The sequence below is a fragment of the Polypterus senegalus genome, chromosome 10 (assembly GCF_016835505.1).
Source record: "Polypterus senegalus isolate Bchr_013 chromosome 10, ASM1683550v1, whole genome shotgun sequence".
NCBI classification, from domain to species: domain Eukaryota; kingdom Metazoa; phylum Chordata; class Cladistia; order Polypteriformes; family Polypteridae; genus Polypterus; species Polypterus senegalus.
Window position 1 is genome coordinate 171,272,826 of NC_053163.1, and position 26,107 is coordinate 171,298,932.

Here is a 26,107-nt window from a genome sequence, read left to right on the forward strand (position 1 = left end):
GACCGGCATTTTGAGATCTTAATGTATGTTCAGGTTTGTAAGTCATGATAAGTTCAGACAAGTAAGCCTGACTTCGATCATTTAAAGCTTTATATGTTAAAAGGAGGATTTTAAAATCTGCCCTAAACTTAACCGAGAGCTAGTGTAAGGATTTGAGAACTTGACTTATGTGTTCATATTTTCTTGTTCTTGTAATAATTCTTGCAGTAGCAATGTTGATGAGAGCCTCAGGGGAGCAGTTGGGAGGGTTCCTTGTTTTTTGTGCATTCCTAATAGAACTGAAGCTACGCCATTTTTCACCAATTGTGTGAATTGTACGTTTTGCAGGAGCAGTCACAATAGAATATTATTCCAAAGTTTCCTAACGTGATGGGAAATTTATAAAAATACAACTAGCCATAATTGTACTCCAGAGAATAAGACATGCCTTCTCTCTAGCAAGCACACAAATAACAAAATGAACTGCAAAATGCTCTGCACAGGGAATTCCTGTTAGCTACACCTCTGTAATGAGAGTTGGGATGCTTTTGGTGCAGCAGATACTCTGTCTATAGAAAGTAAACACAGGGGTACATCAAAGAGAAAAGACAACTTGAAAATTACACAGTAACCACAACGGATAGAAGTGGAGGCAATGCAACACATTTACGATGGCTTATGGGTAGTTTGGACATACACAGCACAGAACTCTGCTGTTAGTCCGCTTAAACATTGAGGCGCCATTGCAGGACTGCAGCATTGTTGCTATAGTGAGATAGCTTTGGGCAAAGGGAGTGAACCCTGCTGAAATTCAACAAAGGATGTTGGATCAGTACAGAAGTGAAAAAGCACGACTCAACGGAAAAAAGTTAGGAATGGGTAGAAAGGTATAACGTGAGAAGAACAAACGTAACTGACAAAGCTCAATCTGGTCGACCATCAACATCATGCACACAAGCCCACAATGACACGGTGTCACGACTTTATTTAGAAAAGACCTATGAATTACGTTGACCACTTTGGTTGTGCATTTGGATATCAGCTATGAGACCTGCACGTGTCAAAGTGCATGATGACTTGGGGTACTGTAATGTTGGCTCAAGATGGGCACCCTAACAGCTTACTGATCTTCACAAGTCAACATCCTTCATTGAATTTCAGCAGATTTCAATCCTTCTAAACAAATCTCATCATGGCAATAATGGTGCAATCCCACAGTGGAGCATCCATGTTCATTTGATCTTGGCTTCAACTAAACTAACAGCAAAGCGCTGCGCTAATACTCTGTGAGTATGTGTTTGAACTACCCATAATCCATGCCACAAACTCGAACAAGAGCCATAGCAAGGTTTGAGGCAGCCACCTGTATATTGTTTTCCTGGCGGAAAAATTAAGTGATAGGACTGAGAACTGAGGGGATAGGGGAAAGGTGGAGGCTTTTAAAGGTCAGTATAGGAAGTGACATCAAAGGGGCCGGGATCGGAAGGGTCTTCATCCATAGGTTCGGACCCGGAAGTGACGTCAACAGGGCCAGGTGAAATTTCCTGTAAATGATCTGCAGAAAAGCGAGAAAAAGAATCAGTGCACTCTGGAACATCCCAGTCAAATTCAGAATTTCCCTTACTCACGTCCTTTAGCTGTCACCCATAAGCACGTGTGTGACATCCATCACAAACATGTATTGCATCAGCCTTTATCCATTGTTCAAATTGCCTTGACTTTTTGATGAGCCCCCTGTTAAAGAAGAGAATCAACACTGAAACATCGGTTTGGGACACTTTGGTGACCGTGAATAACTTAAAGCAATTGGAATTAATTGATCTTTTTTGCGAAGACCGAACTCACTTCTTTCCAGACACGAGTCCAACAAAGAACTGACAGAAAATGACCAAACTTCCAGTCATATGGAGGGGGGCGGGTCCAGGACAATAGAAGTGACGTCAGTGGCAGAGTGGCCGTCAATCTTCCACTCTGCAGAGGGAAGAAGAGAAAAAGCAGTAGAACACAGTGCCAACCTCTGGTTTGGCAGGTAGCTACTAAGCCCATGCACATGACACCACATATATGCACACCGTATGTGTCTGTGCGTATCCAAGTCAGTGACCCCACAACCAACACTTCACTTGGGGAAAGAGGTGACAAAAAACACAAAGATACCAGCACTGATGACTTCATTAAATAAAGCACATGAAGGAGGGATGATCAGAGAGAGTACATACTGTAAATATATAAAATGAAACAGAAAGGAAAAGAAGCAATGGCTGCCTCACAGGGGTCTTTGCTCTTCCTATAAGCAGGGGTGGCTTGTCCATTTGTCCACCATTAAAGCTTACCTTCTATTTTCTTCTACTCTCTATCTTTCCTCAAGGTGGACAAAGCTGATTTAAAGTAATAAAAATGTAAATGTTTAATTCAAACATATAAAAGGTGGACCACTGTGAAACAGCCCCCACCCTGACAGTGCTTTGTGCCTCTTTTAGCTTCTTATTAAGGTTTTCACTCAACGCCTCTTAACACAATGGCTCCCACCTGTCGGAAATGACTGGGAAACATAATCCTTTTGTCATCATTTCCTCCCATTGATACCAAAGGCAGCCAAGAGGGGAAAGAAAAACACCAGCACTATTATGGAAGCCAGCACAAAAAAACAGAACAGAAAATTCAAAGCATTCATGAAAAGTCATGCTATTGTGCCCTTGTGAATCAGTGTCTGAGTACTTTTAAGGATACAAGTGGCTCACCACAAAGGGAAATTCCCCTGAAACTACAAAGAAGACCCTCATGACTAACTTCATGAAAGCTGCCAGTGAATTTACTGCGTATTAAAAGAGTCTGTTTAATTAGTAAGATGAGCTGTGCCAGGAAACATGAAAGGCACCATTCATTGTAAAATGGATTGGTAGACACACGTCATATTAATAACTTTTGAAAATCCCATAGTTCCTAAAACTACAATAGTATTTCAAAGGTTTCTATTTATTATTTACTAGCTATCCCCCACAGCTCTATCCGCATAGTAGTGAAACAGGACAAACTTTAACAATTTACAAACAGGTATCGCTAACTGAGAGGAGGCATGGTACGCTACAAAATGTGGCCAGAAGTAGAGTGACTCGAACACAGGATGGCACATGAGCGAGGAGGGCCCTGCCCGGCTCCCCACTCCTGACGTCACATAGCCTCTATCTTGGATTAGCGCAAATAAATCACTCCTGCACGCATGCACACCAGGGATCGCTGTTGCCCGTTGACCCAACAGACAGACACTGACACAGGGTAAAAGCACCACAATTCTTTTTATTCTTTTTTTCCCTGTGTAGTGCCTCCAAAGCATCCCAGCTACAGCAAACAGGCAATACAATAATAAATAAATACAATACTTTTCTCCACTACACCTCCCAGCAAGCTCCATCACACTCCACCCAACTCCGGCTCGCTTGCTGGGTTTCCATCAGTCCCTTTATATAGTCCTGGACCCGGAAGTGCTTCTGTTCTTCCTCCCACGTGACTTGCCAGCACTTCCGGGTCAGCTGGAGAATTCAGGTTTTCAATCAGGCCGGAAGTACTTCGGGGCTTCCGTTGTCGTAGTGCATTAATACTTCCGGGCTAGGTGAGAATTTGCTTTCCCACAGCGTCCCTTGGTGGCATCCATGGTACCCAGCAGGGCTTTGCTGCCGAACCCCAAGTTCTATAGTGCCCTGCGGGCATCCAGGGCACCGCTGCAGTCCAGGGAAGCTGCCATCTATCGTCTTGGGGGAGGCAGTGTCCTTGATAAACTGCCTTCTCCCATCCTTTAATTCCTGGGACGTCCCAGCTGGAATAAACTGCCAGTCGTCCCTTACAATGCAAATTATGATACTTAGCGTGATGAGAGAAGTTGCAAAATCAACCGGAATTTTCAAGCAAATTATAGAAAAAAACCCGTTAAGTGGTGTCACAAACTCAACAAAGAGCCTTAGCAAGGTTTGGGGCAGCCACCTGTATATTATTTCCTGGCTGCAAAACTGAATAAAGTGATGTACTGAAATGTACAGATCAGAGTTCAGAACAGAACTGAGGGGACATAGGAAAGATGGCAGCTTTTAAAGGCCAGTACAGGAAGTGACCTCAAAGGGGCCAGAACCAGAAGGGTCTTCATACATAGGCTCGGGCCCAGAAGTGACATGAGAGGGGCCGGAACCAGAAGGGTCTTCGTTCATAGGCTCGGACCCAGAAGTGACATCAGAGGGGCCAGAACCGGAAGGGTCTTCATCCATAGGCTCGGACCCAGAAGTGATGTCAAAGGGGTTGGAACCAGAATTGACTTAATCAGGACAATGCAGAGTTTCCCAAGAATGGTCTGCAGTAAAGTGACAAAAAGAGTCAGTGCACTCTGCCATCTCCTGGTCTGGTTCAGAGTTACTGCCATTCAAGCGATTTAGCTGCCTCCCATGCTCACGTGTGTGACAGTAGTTCTCTCATGAAAAGCGGACAGACATACTGACAGACAGACATTGGATTTTATATATAGAGAGACTATTGTGCCAGTATGCTCACCGCACATTAGCTATCAGGTGGTCAAGGGGTGAAAGGGAGACAGCCAGTTAGAGACAGAGGATGAGAAAGGGGCCAGAATCTATGAGGCCTTTATGGATGATTTAGCCAGGACTTCAGGATACACCCAAAGATGCCACAGAGATTCAGGACCTCAGTTTTATGTCTCGTCTGAAGGATGGCACCATATTTACAGCACAGTGTCCCCATCATTGCAGTGGAGCATTGGGATCCAGACACTCACCACAGGGTAAGTGTCCCCTGCTGGCCTCAGCAACGCCTTTTCCAGCAGCAACCCAAGCTTTTCCTAGATGGTCTCCCCATCTGGAGTATATCCCAGCAGAACTAGGTAGAAGTTCAGAATTACTTTTGACATGTGTTGTGTAAATAAGCGGACGATTGAGGGTGCTGTTGCCCCATGAAACCCAACAGACAGATACAGACACTGATTTAAAAGCTCCTAGAAGTATTTTTATTTTCTTCTTCAAAGTGCCCCAAAGCACCTCCACCACCATACACAATAAATCAATACTCAATACAACAATTTATTTCCTCCTCTCCTCCCAGCAGCTCCGTCACACTCCCTCCCAACTCCGGCTCGGCTTGCTGGGTCTCCACCAGTCCTTTATATAGTTCTTGACCCAGAAGTGCTCCTGTCCTTCTGTCCATGTGATTCATTAGCACTTCCAGGTCAGATGGAGACTTGTATTTTTCTTCAGCCCAGAAGTACTTCTGTTTTTCTGTCCCCATGACTTGGGAGTACTTCCGGGGTATACGGGAAACAAAAATCCCCTTGTCTCCCTGCAGCATCACACAGTGGCCCCCACGGTACCCAGCAGGGTTGTGAAGTCAAACTCCATCTTCCATGATGCCCTCTGGGAATCTGGGGCACCTAGCCAGGCCATCTAGTGTCCTGGATGTATTGGTTGGGATGAGCTGCCGGTCGTCCATTGCAGCTGTTAGTACAGTATGTCCATTTGCACATTAACATAAATAACGTAAGGACCAACACAGCCATGAAGATCCGATCAAGAAAATTATCTGTTATTTAACCTAACATTAAAGACGACCAATTTAGCCGATTTTGTATGTTGGTGTCAGATGTGGCCTCTCCTTATAGACAATGAAGGCCACGAATACTTCATAGGGTCTCCTTGCTTTAGTGCCCCACAGATGTTGATCGTTGAGCACACAACTTATAGGATTTTTGAAGGGAATGGGCTACAGCAGGAGAAGATCGTGCCTTGCTCCACTATTATCAGCTGAGATCGGGAAGATGAGCCTGTAGTGAACCTGCTAAAACGACATGCGTGAAAACTGAAAAACACGACAATTGGTTTGGGGAATCTCGATTTAGGTTGAAACATGCACACCGTGCTCTCATAATCGGGCCTAACATCACAAATCCATGGGTCTGGACGTCTTTGTGTCAATAGTCCAAATTGTTGGTGGTGGCTTTTAGTAGTGTGGTGAATGTTTTCTTGACACACATTAGGCCTCTTAATAGCAACTGAGTGGTTTTTGAATGATACAGCATACCCAACGTTGTGCCTGAGTTGAACTAAAGGAAAGTTGTGTAATTTGACATGTCCAGTAATTTCTAGTTGCATAAAGTGACTAGCAGGTGACTAGATCAGCAACGTTAGTCTTCAAGACAATACAAACTATCCAGTCATCAAATGTAATCGTAGGCAAACATCTGTAGCAAAGGGATCAGGCACCTGGATCACTAAACACACCAAAATTTTTGCTTTGAATCCACAATCTTGGACTGACTGTGGATGGTCATCATTACTTGAGTCAAATAACCTGCCCAAGCCCCAATCGTAAGCACAGTGTGACCGGACAGCACTCTGGAGGTCTGCAGCTGGCACTCATTGGAGTCAACTACACCTACTTGGAGCTCCAGGGTGGAGGCTCCGAGCGACAGAGATAAATACTTGTAAATAAACGTGTGTTAACTGATTAGAACGTATAACAACAACCACCACCACATCCTTCATTTTTACAGCACATTTTATACACGAAAGAAGCTCAAAGTGCTTTATAACAATAATGAAAGTAAAAATTAAAGAACAGTTTAGAAAAATCATACGATTAAACTTAATAACAAAACGTTAGGTCAGATGGCCAGAAGAAAATAAAAATCCCAGTTGGTGGGATGTTGAAGAAAATAAACCTGTGGGAAATCCAATTACACAAGATTGCCATGACACCACACACACACACACACCTTGTGAATGCGTCATCACTAACTCTGATGGAGCTCTCTTTATCTTCCCAGCATCCCTAGTGACGGCATACACATAATGACTAACACATTTGTTTTGTTTTTCTGCTCTTTCTGTTACAGGATTTATTAAACTAGGAAGGAGTGCAAAGCAGGGATCGATCCTGGTGAGGGCGCCATAATTCACTGGGCCAATTTAGAGGCATCACTTAATATTACCTTTATTTCAATATGGATTTGAAAAGAAGCATAATGTGCACTCTGTACACGGCTAATAATGGAGCAGCTCTAAACGCTGTGTCTCTGCACCTTCTGCTCGAACCCTGACAAACATTCATGTATGACGTGATAGAAAGAACTTGTACAACTAAAACAGTCAGCCACGGTTACAAGAAAAAATGTACTTTATTGCTTTCCCTGCCTCTAAAACAAATGATGGTTAAACCAGTGATGTTCATGGCCATAAAACTGCATCTGTTGTAAAAAGCCTTTGAGATATAAAATATAGACGTAGGATTAGCAGCTGCGATGGTTTCAATTGCACACCTGTTGCTTTCGAAAACATAAAAAAAGAACCTGTGACCAGTGCCAGCAGGTGCTAAAACGGAAACCGCACACAAATAGATGGGTGGATTCATAATTACAGGAGCCATATGTTTTTATAATCGGATTTCAGGTTCAGATGAACACTCAACACGGACAGTGAAATAGGACACCGATCGAAACTGGAACTGAGGGACAGCAAACTGTGTCCCCAAGATACACAGGACCTTGTCAAAGCATTCATCCTCCTGGGTGTTTGCTCTGCTTTGTCATATTACATCTGGAATTATACCTTGTTTATGAGGGACATTCCAAAAGTTTCCTCACTTTTTTTAACTCTGTTTATTAAGAATTTCAATAACAAATTACATAATTTATCTACAGGGTCACCTTCCTTTGCGATGCAATTTTCCCAGTATTGTTTGTGTCACAATAAAAATGAAATATTTTGCACCTTCATAGGGTGCCCAGGGTTTGTTTCCTGCCTTGCACCCTGTGTTTGGCTGAGATTGGCTCCAGCAGATCCCTGTGACCCTGTAGTTAGGATATAGCGGGTGGATAATGGATAGATAGATAGATAGATAGATAGATAGATAGATAGATAGATAGATAGATAGATAGATAGATAGATAGATAGAAGGGCAGCATGGTGGTGCAGTGGGTAGCGCTGGTGCCTCGCATTTAGGAGACCCGGGTTCGCTTCCCGGGTCCTCCCTGTGTGGAGTTTGCATGTTCTCTGCGTGGGTGTGCTCTGGTTTCCTCCCACAGTCCAAAGACATGCAGGTTAGGTGCATTGGTGAGTCTATATTGTGCTGGGTGTGTGTGCGTCCTGCCCAGGGTTTGCTTCCTGCCTAGGATTGGCTCCAGCAGACCCCCGTGACCCTGTAGTTCGGATATAGATAGATACCATATATACCTGCGATTATGATATGCTAACGCCCACCTGAGAAACTAACCAGCCTTTTTTTTCTATGTATTGTGCCTACGTGACCACACGGTGATACCCAAACTATTCCGAAGTGACTTTCGCACTCTTTTGTGTTTTTTGTATCTCACACCCTCATACACCTTTATTGTAAGAGCATCTCTTATCTATAATGGAGCGTTTGATCCAAAGAAAATATGAAGCAGGTTTTAAATTAAAAGTCATTGAAGTGGCGAAAGAAATTAGTAACTGCGCTCCCGTAACAAAATTTGATGTGTCTGAAAAACTGATGCGAGATTGAAGGAGGGAAGAAGATGTAAAAAAATAAAATGAAATGTGTGTCGCGTGTATAAGTCGGGTTTTGATTTTATAGTCGATTTTTCAGGTTTCAAGACCCGACTTATACATGAGTATGTACAGTAGATAGATGTAAAACTTTATCTGAGGGTTGGAAAATAACAATCAAGCTCTTGTCATCTAATAACAGGCTTGTAGGTGGGAGTAAAATGGATGGGGTTGTGGTCAAATCTGCCATGTGGTACCTCAGACTTTCTTGTAAACATACTTAACATTTTAGCATATAGGCACTATGTAATAGAGTCTCGATAATACTACTTAGCGCACAATGACACAGAGGCTAAAGGTGGTCTATAAGAACTTGCCCTGGAGTGGGCAAGCAGCATTACTCAAATTGATCCCAGATTGGTCCCCTCATCCACTTTTCTGCCACTTCCTCCAGTGAATCCTGGGTCATTCCCGTAATCCAGCTCTCCGTCTTTGTCATTTTGGTGTGTTGTGTAACTTGCCTGGCAGACCCCAACATCGAACAGTATAATGGCCATTATGGACCGTTAGAACAGCAGCTTGCCACACATATTAGAAGATTCAGCTCTGGATTGTTTTGTCCACCATATTCGGTTTAATGCTCAGATGGACCCCCAGCTATTTATACGTTTGCAGCTCCTCCACCTAGTCTGCGTGATTGAGACTGATCTTGGGGGGTTCCCTGGCATGCCAGACATCCACCATTCACTGCTTAGTCTTTGTAATTTTCACTCCCAAGTGGTCCTATCTGCACCACATGAAAAAGTCCTCCCCAATCTTTCTCTACTACTACAGTATTTTCAATGTGACCTACAATAAAGAAGTCATCTGATGCTTCTGTGAATGAGGTAAACTAAAGTTTTATTTAAAATTTGTTGAAGTAGACAGTGAAAACCACACAGGACAGGACAATTCCTTTAGGAGACACCAAGGTTACTGCCCATCAGCTATAACAATCAGTCCTGCAGCCTCACAGACCATTGCCTGTTAGTTATGAGGAGGCCCATGATCAAGGACAATGTGGGAACATCCCTCTGTATCACCATGAACTTATTGATCTATCCGGAGAGACTGAATAGTGCTTAACATGCCACAGTAGACAAAAAACATCATTCTAATTATGGTGCCAGCTATGCATTAAGCATGTAAACCACATTGTCTTCTATTCCTAAATGTTTCCAGTCAACACAGAATCCTGATGGTCTATTACCAGGCGTCCCAGTTATCTCTGACCACAGTTTGTAAAAGTGTGTCATTACAGTTCTTCACATACATAACCTGCCTATGAAATTCACCAAAAACTGAATTCCCGGAGATCACCGGATTATAATTGAAACTGGAGCAGAGAGAGGTAATGTCATCAGTGAGATGTTAGCTTAGGGTGATACCTCCTACTGGTTCTTGTCCTCCATGCCAGCTGTGGAACTTGATCACATGGTCTTTGGATTACAGAACAAAGGTCTCAGCCAGTAGGGCTGAAGGAGTTCTCCCCTAGCTGCTGGCTAATTGGCTATGGCAGCTGTATGTTGTGATTTCACTCCAGTGACTGAAGTTCACATCTAGCAGCTCCAAGTGAGGACATACAGCTGTGAGGGGTGCCACTGGAGTGAGTGGCAGGTAGCAACTCAGTGTGTTGCTTCATCAGACCACCAGGTTTAACAGTGTGAAATGTGTTTGAGGAGATAATGCTGGTAAAACCGATGCTATTCCAGATGTTTTATTGTATTGCTGTCTGCACACTGCAGCTGTCACCTACTTTCTCAAAAGGTGTATAGCCAAGAATTCTATAGTTCAGAAAATCATTTTGGATTTGGATACCAATCCATTTTTTTATTTTAAAGGTTCAACAAGATCCAGAAACTGTGATGATTTACAATATGCAGAGGTTATGCACCACGAACGAGGGTCCAAGCAGGTCAGTAATGCTTTCTAAGAGCCAGTTTACCTTGACAGGATGGGGAAGGTAGAGTAGAGTTGGGGACTGGGGCTGGAGGTGGGCAAAGATGAATACTTTCTACAATATATTGGAAAGTAAAATAAAAAAATGAAATGCCGAGGATCTGATTTGTCCCTCTAGAGATGCTTATGTTACTACTTTCTTCAGCACTGTAGGCCAAATGGTATAGATGGGAAAATGATGCTGAAGTGTCAAAGCTTGTGTCAGTCAGTCTGAAGCACAGTTAGTGTCGAAGCTTGTGTCAGAACACAGCTGTCATGTGACCCATGATGTTTGAAGCTTCGAACGTCATCAGTGCTTCCCAGCACACTTTATTGGTTTGACAGCATTTTGTCAGTTTGACAGCTTTGGTGCTAAATTAACAGGTAGCCTATCTATATAAAATGTTATCATTCTCATGCAACAATGTTGGGATGTGGGGAGAGAGAGAGATTTGGAGAGCTTTGGTGACAGGAGGCGACTAACAGCAGAAAACGGCGTTCAAAAGTTAAATAGTATAAAAGGACAAGGACCTTAGCAGAATAAAATGAACACTGACTTTTCTGACCTTTTAATGGTGACATGAAACTGAAACAGTGAGTGCTGCCTGCCTTGATCTCAGCTAACCACCAGATGTCACTCTTCATACTGGGGCTGAGGCTTCAAAGATTAAAATCTTTATCAGCAAAAATAGAAAGAAAGCTTCATTAGGCTTCATTTTCCCATCACTACCAAATGGCTTCTGGTTTCTATACAGTGTCTTTGTCAATTGTAATATACAGTGGACGGAGAAAGTCTTCGGACTCCTTCACTGTTTACACATTTTGTTATGTGGCAGCCTTGTGCTAATACGTTTTACATTCATTTATTTCCATGTTAAGCTTCACTCAATACCACAGAAAAAACAAAGAACTTTAGTAATTTTTTAATATAACATTTACACAACTACTTAGACCCTCTACTCTGTACGTAGCTGAATCCCCTATGGCAGCGACTACAGCCTGCAGTCTTCTTGGGTCTGACATCACAAGCGTCGCACACTGAGAATTTCTGCTGTTCTTCTCTGCAGATCCTCTCAAGGTTTGTCAGGTTGAATGGGGGGCTGTTACGGCCTACCAAAAGGGTATCTAAATAGGCCGCACACGAGTTTGAGAGCAAGAGAGGGACACAAAACACAGAAAAAAGAAAACCTCACAAGATTTGGAGACAGAAGCAAGGCAGGGGGGACAACACTAACCTTAGCTATGTACAGCTATATACTCTATCCACATTTATCACCTGAATGGTGGGGTTACAACAATTACATTTCTTTTAACAAGCAAAAAGAAAAATAAAAAAGAAACGAAAAGCCAGAACAATCCAGTCCTAACTCGCCATACCTTGCTCTGTTAAACCCAAATCCCACTCCTCTCACACTCTCTCTTTCTCCCTTAAAACCCAAACAGAGCGTCTCTTTTTTTTATACTTACACCCCACCCACAAACCAAAAGGATTTAATAAAGGTGGTTAATTCAATTGTTGAATAATTCGGGCAGGACCCAAATATGTCTTCTGCACCCAATTAAAGGGAAACAAGCAAACAGATCTAGAGTGGGTCGTAACAGGGACCACCAGTGGACAGCTATTGTCAGGTCTCTCCAGAGGTGTTTAACTGGGTTCAAGCCCAGGCTCTGGCTACGCCAATCAAGAACATTCTCAGAGGTGTCCTTAAGCCACTCCTGTGTTGTCACTCATTTGTGCCGATACAAGATGAACCTTTGGCATTCTTGACCAGGTTTTCATTAAGAATATGTCCGTACTTTGCTCCATTCAGCATCCCCTCACTCCTTCTTAGTCTTTTAGTCCCTGCTGCTGAAAAACGGCCCCACAGAGGGATGCTGCCACCGCCAAGTGTCATGGTTGAAATGAAACTGCACAGGTAATGAGCAGTGCCTGGCTTCCTCCAGAAATTATGCCATTTGTGATTTCATCTTGTTTTGTCATAGCCTGAGAGTTAGATGGGTGCCTTTTTGCAAACTCCAAGTGGGATTCCATGTACCATTTACTGAGAATCAGTGGAGTGTTGCAGTGATGATTGTCCTTTTGGACGTTTCCCCCATCTACACACAGGTTTCCTGGAGCTCAGCCACAGTGACCATCAAATTCTTGCTCACATCTCTTACCAATGACCTTCTCTTATGATTGCCCAGTGTGACCAGTCCTAGAAAGAGTTGTGGTTGTTCCAAACTTCTTCCATTTTATAATTAGGGAGGCAACTGCGTACCTTCAATGCTGTAGGAATTATTTTTGCCCTGGCACAATGCCATCTTGGGCAGCACGGTGATGCAGTGGTAGCTCGGCTGCCTCACACTAAAGAGACCTGGGTTCACTTCCTGGGTCCTCCCTGTGTGGAGTTTGCATGTTCTCCCCGTGTTTGCGTGGGTTTTCTCCCTCATTCCAAAGACATGCAGGTTAGGTGCATTGGCGATCCTAAATTGTCTCTAGTCTGTGCTTGATGTGTGTGTGTGTGTCCTGCAGTGGGCTGGCGCCCTGCTTGGGGTTTGTTCCTGCCTTGCGCCCTGTGCTGGCTGGGACCCCCTGACCCTGTGTTAGGATATAGCAAGTTGGAAAATGACTGACTGACAATTGTCGTCTCTAAGCTCTGTAGGCAACTTCAACCTCATGGTTTGTTTTTTTGCTCAACTTTGGGACCTCCTAATCGCGTCTAATTAATTGAATTTAACACCAATGGACTCCAAACAACTCAATGATGATCATTAGAATGAGAAGCACCTGCTCCAGATTTTAAGTGTTTACAACAAAGAATCTGAACACTTGTGTCAAAGGGATATTTCAGTTTTTTTATTTTTAATAAATTTGCAGAAATTTCTAAAATCCTGTTTTCACTTTGTCATTATGGATGTATTAAGCATCTCCTGATGTGGAAAAAAAATTAACTGAGATGGTTCTAAGCACATGGCTGCAGTTAGAGATTAATGTTTTTTTCAAACTCTTCCTTATTGTCCCATATTAGGTTGATATTTACTTAAGCCTTCAGTGTGCCATAAAAACAGCAGGTGGTTGGCACCACAGAGTCTGTCGACAAAAGGCGTTAATAATTTACAACCTCCAGGAGCTTTAAATACAGAATGAGCGCACATCATCAATAAATGACAAACACACCAACGGATTGAGATCAGGTCAGGTGAGGGATCCTCCCTGCTCTGCGGGTATTCAGCAAAGAAAAACATCGACAGATGCATCAATTTTACCTCTCATATTTCCAAAAAAAGAAAAAGTGAGCTCCATTTAGGCGTTCATGCATGCACCCATATCTCTTCAAAATTTTAAACTGACTGCAACCAGTTTAATGTGAACAGTTGTTCTACTCTGGTCATAAATGTTCATCTTCAATATAAGGCAGACTCTTTATTAGAAGATCTGGATTTCTTTTTGGGGATTTGATAAAACAAACAGGGGTGACACTTTAGTTTAGGTGCTGCGAACATGCATCTGTTACTCCTTTACTCAACTTCCAGGGTGCTGGCTGTGCAAGCAGGACCCTTTCATAGCAGCTCCATATTTCTCACAGTTTTTCTTTCTGTTTCTGGACTTATATGTGTATTCATACCATAGTGCTGTTTATTTGAATTTATTTATCATTCTATTTATTTACTCATAGAGCTTCTATAAAAATCCAAATTTCCCCTTGGGAGCAAATAATGTTCTATCTATTTATTATGTAGACCATGGATGCCCACACTTTTTCAGCTTGTGAGTTACTTTTAAAATGACCAGGTCAAAATGATCTACCTACATTTAAACTGATATATATATATATATTGTGGCACCCGGCCGGGACGCCCAGGAGGACCGGAGGAGGGCCTGTACCTCCACCAGACCACAATGGGGTGTCCGCCCTGGTTACATTGGTGGCCTCGGGTAGGGGGCATGGAAGCCCAGCCCTGTAGGGGCCCGTGGCCACCACCAGGCGGCGCCCCGCTGTCTGAACAGCCCTGGAGCGCAGCACTTCCGCCACACCAGGAAGTGCTGGGGGGAAGACAACAGGGGACACCCGGACGGCTTCCGGGTGCGCAGCCGGCACTTCCGCCACACAAGGGCGTGTCTGCGAGGAGTGCCGTGAAGCAGCTGGGGCCCATCCGGTTCCCATAAAAGGGGCCGCCTCCCAGCAGTCGGCGCGAGAGTCGGGAGGAAGGAAGACGAAGCTGGCGAGAGGACAGGAGGCGGCCAGAAAAGGACTGTGTGGCCTGGACTTTGGGGATCGGTGCTGGAGGCACTGGGGTGATTGCATGGTAGAGACTTGTAAATATTAGTGTAAATAAATGGTGTGTGGTGAAATTAAGATGTCCGTCTGTCTGTGTCCGGGCCAACGTTCACAATATATATATATATATATATATATATATATATATATATATATATACAGAGAGAGAGAGAGAGAATCAGAGGTCGGTAGTAACGAGTTACATTTACTCCGTTACATTTACTTGAGTAACTTTTTTTAAAAAAATGTATTTCTAAGAGTAGTTTTACTGCAACATACTTTTTATTTTTACTTGAATACATTTGTGAAGAAGAAACGCTACTCTTACTCCACTTCATCGGGCAAAACTCGACTTGTTACTTTTTTTTCATTAGATAAAGTCTGACAGACAATTTTCAGTCTGCTCTGTAGTGAATGCTGTCAAGTTGCGCACACGCCTTCCATTGCGTCTCAACTGTGATTTTAGTTCCCTCTCCTTTCTCTTTCTCAGATCGCTTTTCGGAAGGAAGTCAGTTTCATAGTTTTTATGAACAGTTCTAAAGTGCCTTTCCACATTTTCCTTCTTTGGAATAGCAATGATAGATTGACAGATCAGACAAACGCACTTCGATTGTGACATCGTGAGAGAAAAAATCCTCTTCCAATTCCACATCCAGCCCATAAACAACAATTTTTTTTTTAAATGCCTTTTTTATTCGATATAATTTGGAAGTCTAACTAGATCACTTAGATAGCCGGAGTTTTGCAGTAGCTTGCGCGTTTGATCGTGCGTGCGGGATGACCAGTGTGTTAGAAGAAAAGAGATCTCAGACTGGCTGCCCCGTCTGTCAATCAAGTGGCAATTGCCATATTGAGGATCCATTCATCCATCCATCTTCTTCCGCTTATCCTAGGTCGGGTCGCGGGGGCAGCAGCTTAAGCAGAGAGGCCCAGACTTCCCTCTCCCCGGCCACTTCTTCCAGCTCTTCCGGGAGAATCCCAAGGCGTTCCCAGGCCATCCGGGAGACATAGTCCTTCCAGCGTGTCCTGGGTCTTCCCCGGGGCCTCCTCCCGGTTGGACGTGCCCGGAACACCTCACCAGGGAGGCGTCCAGGAGGCATCCTGATCAGATACCTGATCAGATGCCCGAGCCACCTCATCTGACTCCTCTCGATGTGGAGGAGCAGTGGCTCTACTCTGAGCCCCTCCTGGATGACTGAGCTTCTCACCCTATCTTTAAGGGAAAGCCCAGACACCCTGCGGAGGAAACTCATTTCAGCCGCTTGTATTCGCGATCTCGTTCTTTCGGTCACTACCCATAGCTCATGACCATAGGTGAGGGTAGGAGCGTAGATCGACTGGTAAATTGAGAGCTTTGCCTTACGGCTCAGCTCCTTTTTCACCACGACAGACCGATGCAGAGCCTGCATCACTGCTGATGGCGCATTGATCTGCCTGTCGATCTCACGCTCCATTCTTCCCTCACTCATGAAGAAGACCCCGAGATACTTGAACTCCTCCACTCCACTCCACATATTAAGGATACATAGACTAATGTTTAAAAAAAAATTTTTTTTTTAATACAACACGATCTACCTGCACTACCTTTCCGATCTACCGGTTGATCACGATCGACGTATTGGGCACCCCTGATGTAGACTGTCACAAAAAAACAGACGGAAGAGTCATAAAAAGGTTTGGGGTGGCCACCTGTATAATTTTCCCTGGCTGCTGCAACGGGATAAATTGTTGGCACAGATGTGCTCAGAACGGAGTTCAAAAATGAACTGATGAATTTTGTAAAATATGGCGGCTTTAAAGGCCAGAAAGGGAAGTGAAGTCATCAAAAGGGTCCTCTTCCATGGGCTTGGTCCTGGATGTGACATCATCAAAAGGGCCAGAACCGAAAGGCTCTTCATTCATGGGTTCTATACCGGAAGTGACATCATTATGCCCGGAACGGGAAGTGACATCATCAGAAGGGCCGTAAAGCGACATCATCAGGGCCAAGGGGAACTTCCGGTGAAGGGACTGCAGGATACAAATGAAAAGGTCAGCGCACTCCGCCACCCCCTGGTCTGGCATGCAATTACTCTCATTTAGACCCTCCCATGCGCACGTGTGTGACAAGACCTTAACAAAATACTCACAATCCCGGCTTTCCACACTGCCTGTCTGTCTGCATTCAACAGGCTGTAGCCATTTTAAATTTGTTCTTTTGACAAAACGCAATGGTTGCTTAATTTTGGAATATTTCAAGAATGTTATATAGTGCCTTTCAAATCTACACTATATTGCCCAAAGTACTGGTACCCCCATCCAAATCATTGAATTTCAGGTGTTGCAATCACTTTCATGGCCACAGGTCTATCAAATCAAGCCCTTAGGCATGCAGACGGCTTCTACAAAAATTTGTGAAAGAATGGGTCACTCTCAGGAGCTCAGTGAATTCAAATGTGGTACTGTGAGAGGATGCCACCTGTGCCATAAGTCCATTCATGAAATTTCCTCCCTGCTAAATACTCCACAGTCAACTGTTATTGGTATTATAACAAAGTGGGTGCAATTGGGAACAACAGCAACTCAGCCTTGAAGTGGTAGGTCACGTCAAATCACAGAGCGGGGCACCGCATGCTGAGGTGGGCAGAAGTCATCAGCTTTCTGCAGAGTCAATAGCGACAGACCTCCAAAAGCTCAAGAACAGTGCAGCATAGAGAGAGAGTTTCATGGAATGAATGGGGTCTCCATGGCTGAGCAGCTGCATCACCAAGTGCAATACAAAGTGCCGGATGCAGTGGTGTAAAGCCCACTGTCACTGGACTCGAGAGCAGTGCAGACGTGTCCTCTGGAGTGACGAATCACGCAATCCGATGGACGAGTCTGGCCAGGAGAACGGGACTCGACTGACTGCACTGTGCCAAGTGTAAAGTTTGGTGAAGTGGGGATTATGGTGTGGGGTTGAGCTTGGCCCCTTAGTTCCAGGGAAAGGAACTCTTAATGTTTCAGCATACAAAGCCATTTGGGACAATTTCATGCCCCCAACTCATTTGAATCAAATGATGTGTAGTGGTTTATGAGGTCACTTTTTTTAACAAGCAGTTCTCAACCACATATAGCGTTCCCACTTTGTTTAATAATTAATTCTGTTAATATTACAGTCACCGCAGCTCTCGCTTTTGTCTTTCTCTTTCTCTGCTAGCAGAACCTACGAGAACTGGGTGCAAGTCAGGAAACAAAGTCGAAACTGACAACGGTCTACGGCGAGATCTCCTATGCTCCACCACTCACAGAATGAAGGCCTTGTGGTGGTCTTGGTTTGCTTATCATGAAGTAGCCTGAGCCTCGCTGGTGGACTGTTTCACTGAGGCCAGCAATGGTGACTACATTTGCCGTGTTGTTTGCAAAGGAAAAGGCCAAGAACTGGAAAGAAAAGAAGAGATGGAAGTTTATATAATGAAGGATTTTAAATGTTGAAATTGACCGAGTGTGTGGAGGGTCACACACTACTTCACGGTAGATTTTATATTGTTATGTTATTTATCTGTTACTTATTGTTTGTGAATGCAGGCTCATGTAGACACAAGAAGGGCAGATAAAGTCGACAAGCCAGTGTCCACACTGAGATCTGAACTTAGTCATCCCACTATGACCCCCCCACAGCTCTCTAATCTCGTCAAAATGCAAAATATAATTAGGTATCACCAAAATGAACATTTTACAGAAATGGAATTGATCTGTTTATACCCGAGGCTTTTTGGCCTTTACAAGGAAATCATCATACATGTCGATGCACAGATCTCTTCTATTAACAATCGCCATAGGACAGAGTTCAGTTTGAAACTGCGCCATAAAAAATAAATAAATAGATAAAACAAAACCCACACGGGGCAGTGCAGCTATAGTTTTACATAAATGAAAGCCTCGCTATTGTGTCTTCTTGGTTGGCATCAGGCCACTAAATGAGGTTATTGGTGCAGGAACACAACACGGTCTTTACAGGTCCTTGTCACCAAGCCCAGCCTGGCAGCGGTGACGTTCTCAGATAGCTCTTCCTTTATAAACTTCGGGGAAAAGATCTGAGGCCAAAGACAAAGGAATAAAGAAGAGCTTATGATGAGCGTTGAACCGTATAACAACAACAACAGCAACAACAATTTTTATTTATATAGTACATTTTCATACAAATAATGTAGCTCAAAGTGCTTAAGGTGTTTAAGGTGCAGAAGACATGGAGTTGGCAAAAATGGCAAGAGTGACAGTGAGAAAGAGACAGACAGAGAGAGAGAGAGAGAGAGAGAGAGAGGGAGGGAGATTTCTTACCTTAGTGAAAAGGAAATATAAACTCAATAGCCCAGAAGTGTTTGAGGGAAAAGATGAGATACTGGTGTTCACCAGTGTTGTTGGACCCAACCACATGAAAGGCTTTCAGCTCAAATTTTGATCTTTGAAGGCTCAGGAGACTTTACAACATTCTCATTTACGTTTCATATTAAGAATCAACTTATGTTCTTATAGGATGTTTCTCCTACAATTCCTTAGGAAACAAAAAGCAAACACGAGATACAGCTGAGGTAAAAGGAGTCAAAATTGAGAAATTTAGTCTTGAAAAAGCAGGGTATGTTTGATGAGATCTCTTTTTCATCATAATATCTTTCAAGACTTCATATTTTTATTTCTTGGACTGATACCTTACCGACCCGGATTCGCTTCCTGGGTCCTCCCTGCGTGGAGTTTGCATGTTCTCCCCGTGTCTGTGTGGGTTTCCTCCGGGCGCTCCGGTTTCCTCCCACAGTCCAAAGACATGCAGGTTAGGTGGATTGGCAATTCTAAATTGTCCCTAGTGTGTGCTTGGTGTGTGGGTGTGTGTGTGTGTGTCCTGCGGTGGGTTGGCGCCCTGCCCGGGATTGGTTCCTGCCTTGTGCCCCGTGTTGGCTGGGATTGACCCCAGCAGACCCCCGTGACCCTGCGTTCGGATTCAGCGGGCTTTAAAATGGATGGATACCTTACCACATTTGAGGTACAATCTAATACTTTTCTTTTGTTATTCCAAGTGGAGCACCGACAGATGAAGTGACTTTCTAGGGATTACGCAGTGGTGTCAGAAGTGGGATTTGAATCCGCAATAGCCGGTTTTGATGTCCAAAGTCTTAACCACTGTGCCACACCTTTCTTCTAGAATGAGTCTGATCTAACTGGAGCACAGCAATATAAATTAGAGCAACATTCACGAGCAAGGACTACAGCTTTGTAATCCTATGCAAGTGCGTTATTACTGCCGTCCATACATTTCATTGTATATTACTGAGCACACAATGCAAATAGTTTCAAATTGTATAAAACTAGGGGGCTTTGCCCCCTGCTCGCTTTGCTCGCCCACCCCCATGTTTGGTTTACCGGATATACAATAAAATGCAAAACAATTTCTTTTTTATATAGACCAAAATCACACAAGAAGTGCCGCAATGGGCTTTAACAGGTCCTGCTTCTTGACAGCCCCCCAGCCTTGACTCTCCTAAGAAGACAAGAAAAAACTCCCAAAAAAAACCCTTTTAGGGAAAAAATGGAAGAAACCTTGGGAGAGGCAGTTCAAAAAGAGACCCCTTTCCAGGTAGGTTGGGCGTACAGTGGGTGTCAAAAAGAAAATGGGGGTCAATACAATATAATACAATACATAGAACAGAACAAATCCTCAATACAGTATAAAAATAAAAATTAAGTACGGAGTAGAATTTAACAGTTTAACATATCACATAATATGATTTGGATATGTTTTAAGTCCTGGAGACCATATTCACCCACAGCTGAAATAGCGCTAATCCGATGAAAGGACCCCTCTTTTCCACGATTCCTGCGATCATGGAGGACTTTACCTTAGGCAGGCAAAATACAATTTAAAGAGATTGTTATTTTCATGGGAATTGTTACATATGCATTATTTTCACTTTTACTTTAAAAATTTTTGTAAAAGCAATACTTTATTTCCAGGCCCGTGCGTGGTTTCATCTCTTTCTCGGCAGACATATAATGCCGCTAGTGTTGTGGTTTTGGGCGGCTGAATGCATTATAAGGAGATGCAGTCGGATCATCTGCTGTCTTTCTGCTGCTGGCGAGCTGCCTGTTCTGCTTGTCGCATGTCATTGTTTTAAGGGCTGGGAGCACATGATGCTTGTCTGCCAAAAGCAATCCAACAACTGCTAGGTTAGATGTCTGTGGACTTGTTTTAAATGATGGCTCACTGCCTGGTCTCGTGTGACGTTGTAAAAACAATACTTGTCCTTTATTTCCAGCCCCAGGCATCTTTAAATCTGTTTCTTGCAGGATGTATAACGCTGCTCGCGTTGTGAAGGGGGGCAGCGCTTCAATCATTTTAAAGCCTGTACAGCCGCTGTCCTTTTTGCCATTTCGTGTCTCTGCTGCTCGCGTTGTGATCACTTCTCCATGATCATAAATATACACCTGAGCAAATTGTGTTTTCATTGAAATTAAACTTGTCGTTGTTTTAACTGTTGTGGGACCACAGATTCTCATAGCGTATGGTCTTATATTGTGTAAATCTACATTTTGTGCATTGAATGATGCGAAGGTGAAAAGACTTTGTTTTCTGCTCTTTGCCTTTTATTTCTGACCTCGCTTTATCCTGCTATTTTTTCAGTTACACCTGGTCCTGGTGACTAATTTCCTTTTGTTTGCGCTAATGCGATCTTTTACTCGTCGACATTTCATTTACAACGTATTGTCCTTTATACACTTTATACGCACTGAGACCCCTGTATCTGTGTGCTGCATGCCTTTACACTACTGATTTTTTTTGCTGGCCATGCTCTTATATTGCTTGTAAGTAGGGCGTGTCTTGCAAGAATCTTATGTTCTATATCTCTCTATATCGTCTCGCGGGTCTTTTATTTGTCTTCCATGATCTTAACGTGAAGATCACGTATCGTCTCCTAGTCATTCCCTCCCACAGGATTTGTTTTTATAATAGAGAGAAATGCCAAGGCACTATTTTGCTGAGATCTCCACTGAAACTCACAAGGAGGCCCTTGTGAGAATTCTGGGGTAAGGTATCCAGGAGAAACATCTGAGAAGCAGGAGACATTTGTTGTCGAGGAGAAACCAAAAACATATGAAGGAGTTCTCTTTTTTGATTTTTCATTTCTATGGACAGGGGGCGCAGCATAAAAGTTATTGACACGGGACTTTTCCATTTTTATATCGGTGGGAAAAAACAAATGTCGGTGGTAGTGAGCTGAAGTCAAACTCCAGTACAAGAACACAAAGTATTAAGGGGCAAAGGAAGCAAAAAATACACATTTTGCAGGCAGGCATTATTACACAGATAAAGCAGGATGAATGCTTTATTTTTAAAATGCTTTAAAGGAAAACTACACCCAAAAATGATATTTTTTTTCACATGTTACTTACCCATGTAGTTTGCAGTGGTGGCTGAGAAAAAAAAATTACGTGGAGAAATGACATGTTAAATATTCACATTCAATGGGGCCTTGCCGTAGACAATTCTGGATAACATTAAACAATGTGAAAAAATGTCCATGGAATAAAGAGCAAAATTCTCACGTAACTCGTGCCGCATAATCCACATGTCCGATATTAACTCGTATGGTCAAAACAGGCCTTTTTTGCTACAATATTGTTAACCGTTACTTCCTAAAAATTGGAAAGCTGTCATTCCCACTACGCTGTACATTTGAAAGGCAGATCTTCCCCCTGCAGCCACTAGAGGGTGCCTTGTCTGCTCAGACTGTCACAGCCAACAGGAACGATGGAGATTGAAAAATTTCGAAATGACGACTTGGTTCTGTAGTCGATGAAGGTTCACTAACCAGCTTACAGGAGCCTCCATCCCTGCTTTTTGATTGTGTTGAGAATTCCAAAGGGGTCTCCGATCGTACTAATTACATGAAGGGGGACATTAGTTCAACGAGCGACCCGTAGTGATGCTTGGGAGCTTGCAGTGTACATTCTTATTAAAGGGCCTACAAGCTTTCTTAAACTTAGGGCCTCACCAAGTATAAAACCGGCACTGTGCGGCCATCTTTGCTAGTAGGTATAGAGGTATGTCGTCATATTTCATTTTTAAGACTCCATTTTGTGTTTTCTCACATTTAATTTCTTCCATTTTGGGGCTTTTTAATGCTGATTAATTCAATTGTAATGGCTTTAAAACTCACATGCTTTTTGCTGAACCATTTTTGTGGGTATGGCTACTGATATTTTGTGCATCTTTCCTACAACGCTGCTATGCTGTGAAAGTCTGGTTGTTCACATTTGGGGATGTGTTCACTTAAAGCCTTTTGTAGTATGTGCTGTAGTTTAGTGTTCCTGGTCTTTGATATTTTCTTTGAATTTTCCAATAATGAGTTGCCTAGAATTCAGACCACAATGACTTTTAGTTTTGATCTCCTAGAATTAAACTTCAATTTGAACTGTGTCTCAGCTTCTGGCCCCTTATTCGTGAATCAGCCACTACCCACCTTAGGCAGAATAGTCAGATGACAGAGCTTACCATGACGCTGTAATGTGATAGGGGCGCGGCTATGTAAGTTATGAGATGGTAGGGCTGAGCTTTGTGAACTGTGGTGAAGTGGGGAAGAGTGCAGCAGTTTGTGAAATTGTAACACTAGGAGAGCACCACTGCATGCAGGGATCAAAAAACAATTAGAAGAACAGGCAACTCAGAACTTTCACAAACTTCATTAATCCATCCATCCCGCTATATCCTAACTACAGGGTCACGGGGATCTGCTGGAGCCAATCCCAGTGAACACAGGGCGCAAGGCAGGAAACAAACCCCAGGCAGGGTGCCAGTGCACTGCAGGGTGCGCACACACACACGGGACAATTTAGAATCACCAGTGCACCTAACCTGCATGTCTTTGGACTGTAGGAGGAAACTAACACAGACACGGGGAGAACATGCAAATTCCATGCAGGGAGGACCCGGGAAGCGAACCCAGGTCTCCTTACTGCAAGACAGCAGCGCTACCCACTGCGCTGGCAAACTTCATTAATCATTTTTCCAAAATGCTACAATATATTCACAACTTGATTAATCATTGCATCATTACTAATAATATAAATAACAATAATTATTATTAATAGCAATTAAAAACATTTCTCTGCTGATCATGCTCAATTCACAGTGGCAGCATTGTAAGTGGATCGTGGCTGATCCTGGATGACCCCCCACACTTAACACCACTAAGACGAGTGCTCTAAATTTACAGAGGGTTGTGAAAAGCTGGGTCATGACACCACGATGGTTGGGGAACACTCAATCCATGTAAATTTGGTTTTCTGTGTGAAAATTACATTTCTGCAAAATACTCATCTACATTTTGCATTTTATCAATAATAAATTAGTCAAAATGCCTCTGGGCCATCCGATCAAGTGAAGGTCACATCTCATCAATGGCTATCTCAGAACTGTCCCTGACAGAATGTTCTCCAGATCTGTTTGTATTTTTCTTAATCCTGTAATGGCTGTCAGTGGTCACCATGTCTGTCTCCATGGGTCCTGCACATTTTCTGCATTATTCCAGTCTGTCTAGCAATCATTCCAGTTCAGAAATAATAAATATTTTATTTTTTATATGCATTTGTTGTGGTCTGTTTAATTGTCAATGATAATCTAGCGATTGGACTCTCGAGCGCAACATGTCCTGAACAGTTCCAAAAAAGCCCATTAGGTGGGGGTATACCAGCAAGCCTAGGCTACATATAAGGGAAAGCAGAGAATCATTTTTTTCCCAGAAGACTCTGTTCCCCATAAATGGACTGTTACACCGAACTGCTGGGATGTATGCAGGAGGAATCAGGAAAATACAATCTGGAGCCGTGACACATACAGAACTGCATTTTAGACTACGACAGTGCACCTGCACACACAGCGTTATCACTCAATGAGTTTTTAATCAAAAACAACGTGGGTTTCACTGTGTGCCCTCTGAATTTGCCAGATCTCACTCCCTGTGGTGTTTTTTTTTTTTTTTCTTTTTCCCAAGATTAGAATTGAGACTAAAGGGAAGGTGATTTACTTACAATGGAAGAAATGCAGGAAAATAACGCACTAGATGCTAGACACGGAAACAACAGATGAGTGCAGGAAATGTTACCATGAATGGAAGATGCACATTAATGGAAGGATTTAGACACCGACTTAAAGAGAATTGATGTCAATTGTATAATTTTTTTTTTTTTAATTCCGGGAATTTTTGTGTCTCCCCACTTGGGTGGTCAGCTGACTGACCCATACTGTTATACAACGTTGTGAAGGTCTACTGCGTTACTTATTTGCCCCCAAATATCCTGCCAACTATGAAAAGGTGTTGCGGGGCGACGGATAAGATGCCAAACCCTCAGATAAAGAGGCCTGACAGCTGTAATCCCAAACCGCAAACCCAATATCACCCAACGTAGTTCTGGGTTTCTAATTAAATTTTATTTGTCTCCAACACCTTTTTATGCAGGGTGATTCTAATGGGTGGGGCCCTGAGTTTTGATGTTTTACTGTTTTAATAATGAAGTGATCTAAATGAAATAAAGATCAGAGTATTCCTGGATGGATGGATCAGTGAAGGTTATTTTCAGCAAGATGGGGTAACCTGTCACACGCCAGCTCTCATCATGGTACAAACCAAATCATTTTTTGGTCATCGGGTCATTTCAAAGGGACTATGGCCACCTTGCTCTCCGGACCTTCACTTCCAGATTTTGTCCTTTGGGAAGTGCTGAAAGGGAAAGTGTACAAGGACACGTCTCATACACCAGAACAATTACAGCGAAACATTGAACAGAAAAGTGCTGCCATTACCAATACAATGCTTGCGGATACCTTTGCCAGTATGGAGCACTGTGTCGATCTCTGTCTGCAAGAAGAAGGTGACCATTTCCGACATCGAATGTGATTGGATCGTTTACGCGTCTATCAAGGTATGCACTGTATTTAATTTCTATCACTTCATTATTATTTAACACATCATAACATGGGCCCTGCCCATTAGAATCTCCATTTAGCCACAATATAAAAATACAATTTCTCTTCATCCAGCTTCCAGTTGAATTAAACCCAGGAACTGCAACTGGTGTCACTCCCAAGTCGTCTGGAGCACTTCCAAGTCATTTGGAAATGAGGATAGTCCTACCCAGGCAGCACCCAAAGACCCCATTAGAGCTGTGTTTCCAGACTCCAATTCCAATGCCACCCTGTTGGTGTCCTAATTGGGTTCAGCCCTGAGGAACACTGCCACCTGTAGGAGAATGAACTGCTCTTGGCATGCACGGTCACTCAGTCCATCCAAGAATTCATTGTCCATCCCAGCCAGGATGCTTGTCCTTCCTCCATAGCACCCACACTGCCTATACTGTACTGATCAC

General features: G+C 43.3%; 1 protein-coding gene and 1 long non-coding RNA gene across 10 annotated transcripts in view; one reads left to right on the forward strand and one right to left on the reverse strand.

Moving 5' to 3' along the window:
• The window catches only part of LOC120538070 (SLAM family member 6-like), a 54,807-nt gene extending 35,369 nt beyond the window's left edge, over positions 1 to 19,438 (forward strand). For 2 of the 7 annotated variants that reach the window (XM_039767479.1, XM_039767483.1), the window contains 2 exons: positions 10,376 to 10,449; positions 17,913 to 19,438. In XM_039767479.1, coding sequence (XP_039623413.1) covers positions 10,376 to 10,449; positions 17,913 to 18,008 — 170 coding nt within the window. In that variant the 3' untranslated portion in view covers positions 18,009 to 19,438. The remainder of the gene's footprint in view (positions 1 to 10,375; positions 10,450 to 17,912) is intronic. The other 5 variants (XM_039767480.1, XM_039767481.1, XM_039767482.1 and 2 more) reach the window with 5 other exon arrangements.
• The window catches only part of LOC120538074, a 33,348-nt gene that overhangs the window by 1,261 nt on the left and 5,980 nt on the right, over positions 1 to 26,107 (reverse strand). For 2 of the 3 annotated variants that reach the window (XR_005635437.1, XR_005635438.1), the window contains exons 3-4: positions 1,825 to 1,950; positions 1,159 to 1,713 (exon numbers count right to left, since the gene is read on the reverse strand). This is a non-coding gene — a long non-coding RNA (uncharacterized LOC120538074). Of the gene's footprint in view, positions 1 to 1,158; positions 1,714 to 1,824; positions 1,951 to 26,107 lie in introns of those variants that run through there. The other variant, XR_005635439.1, reaches the window with a different exon arrangement.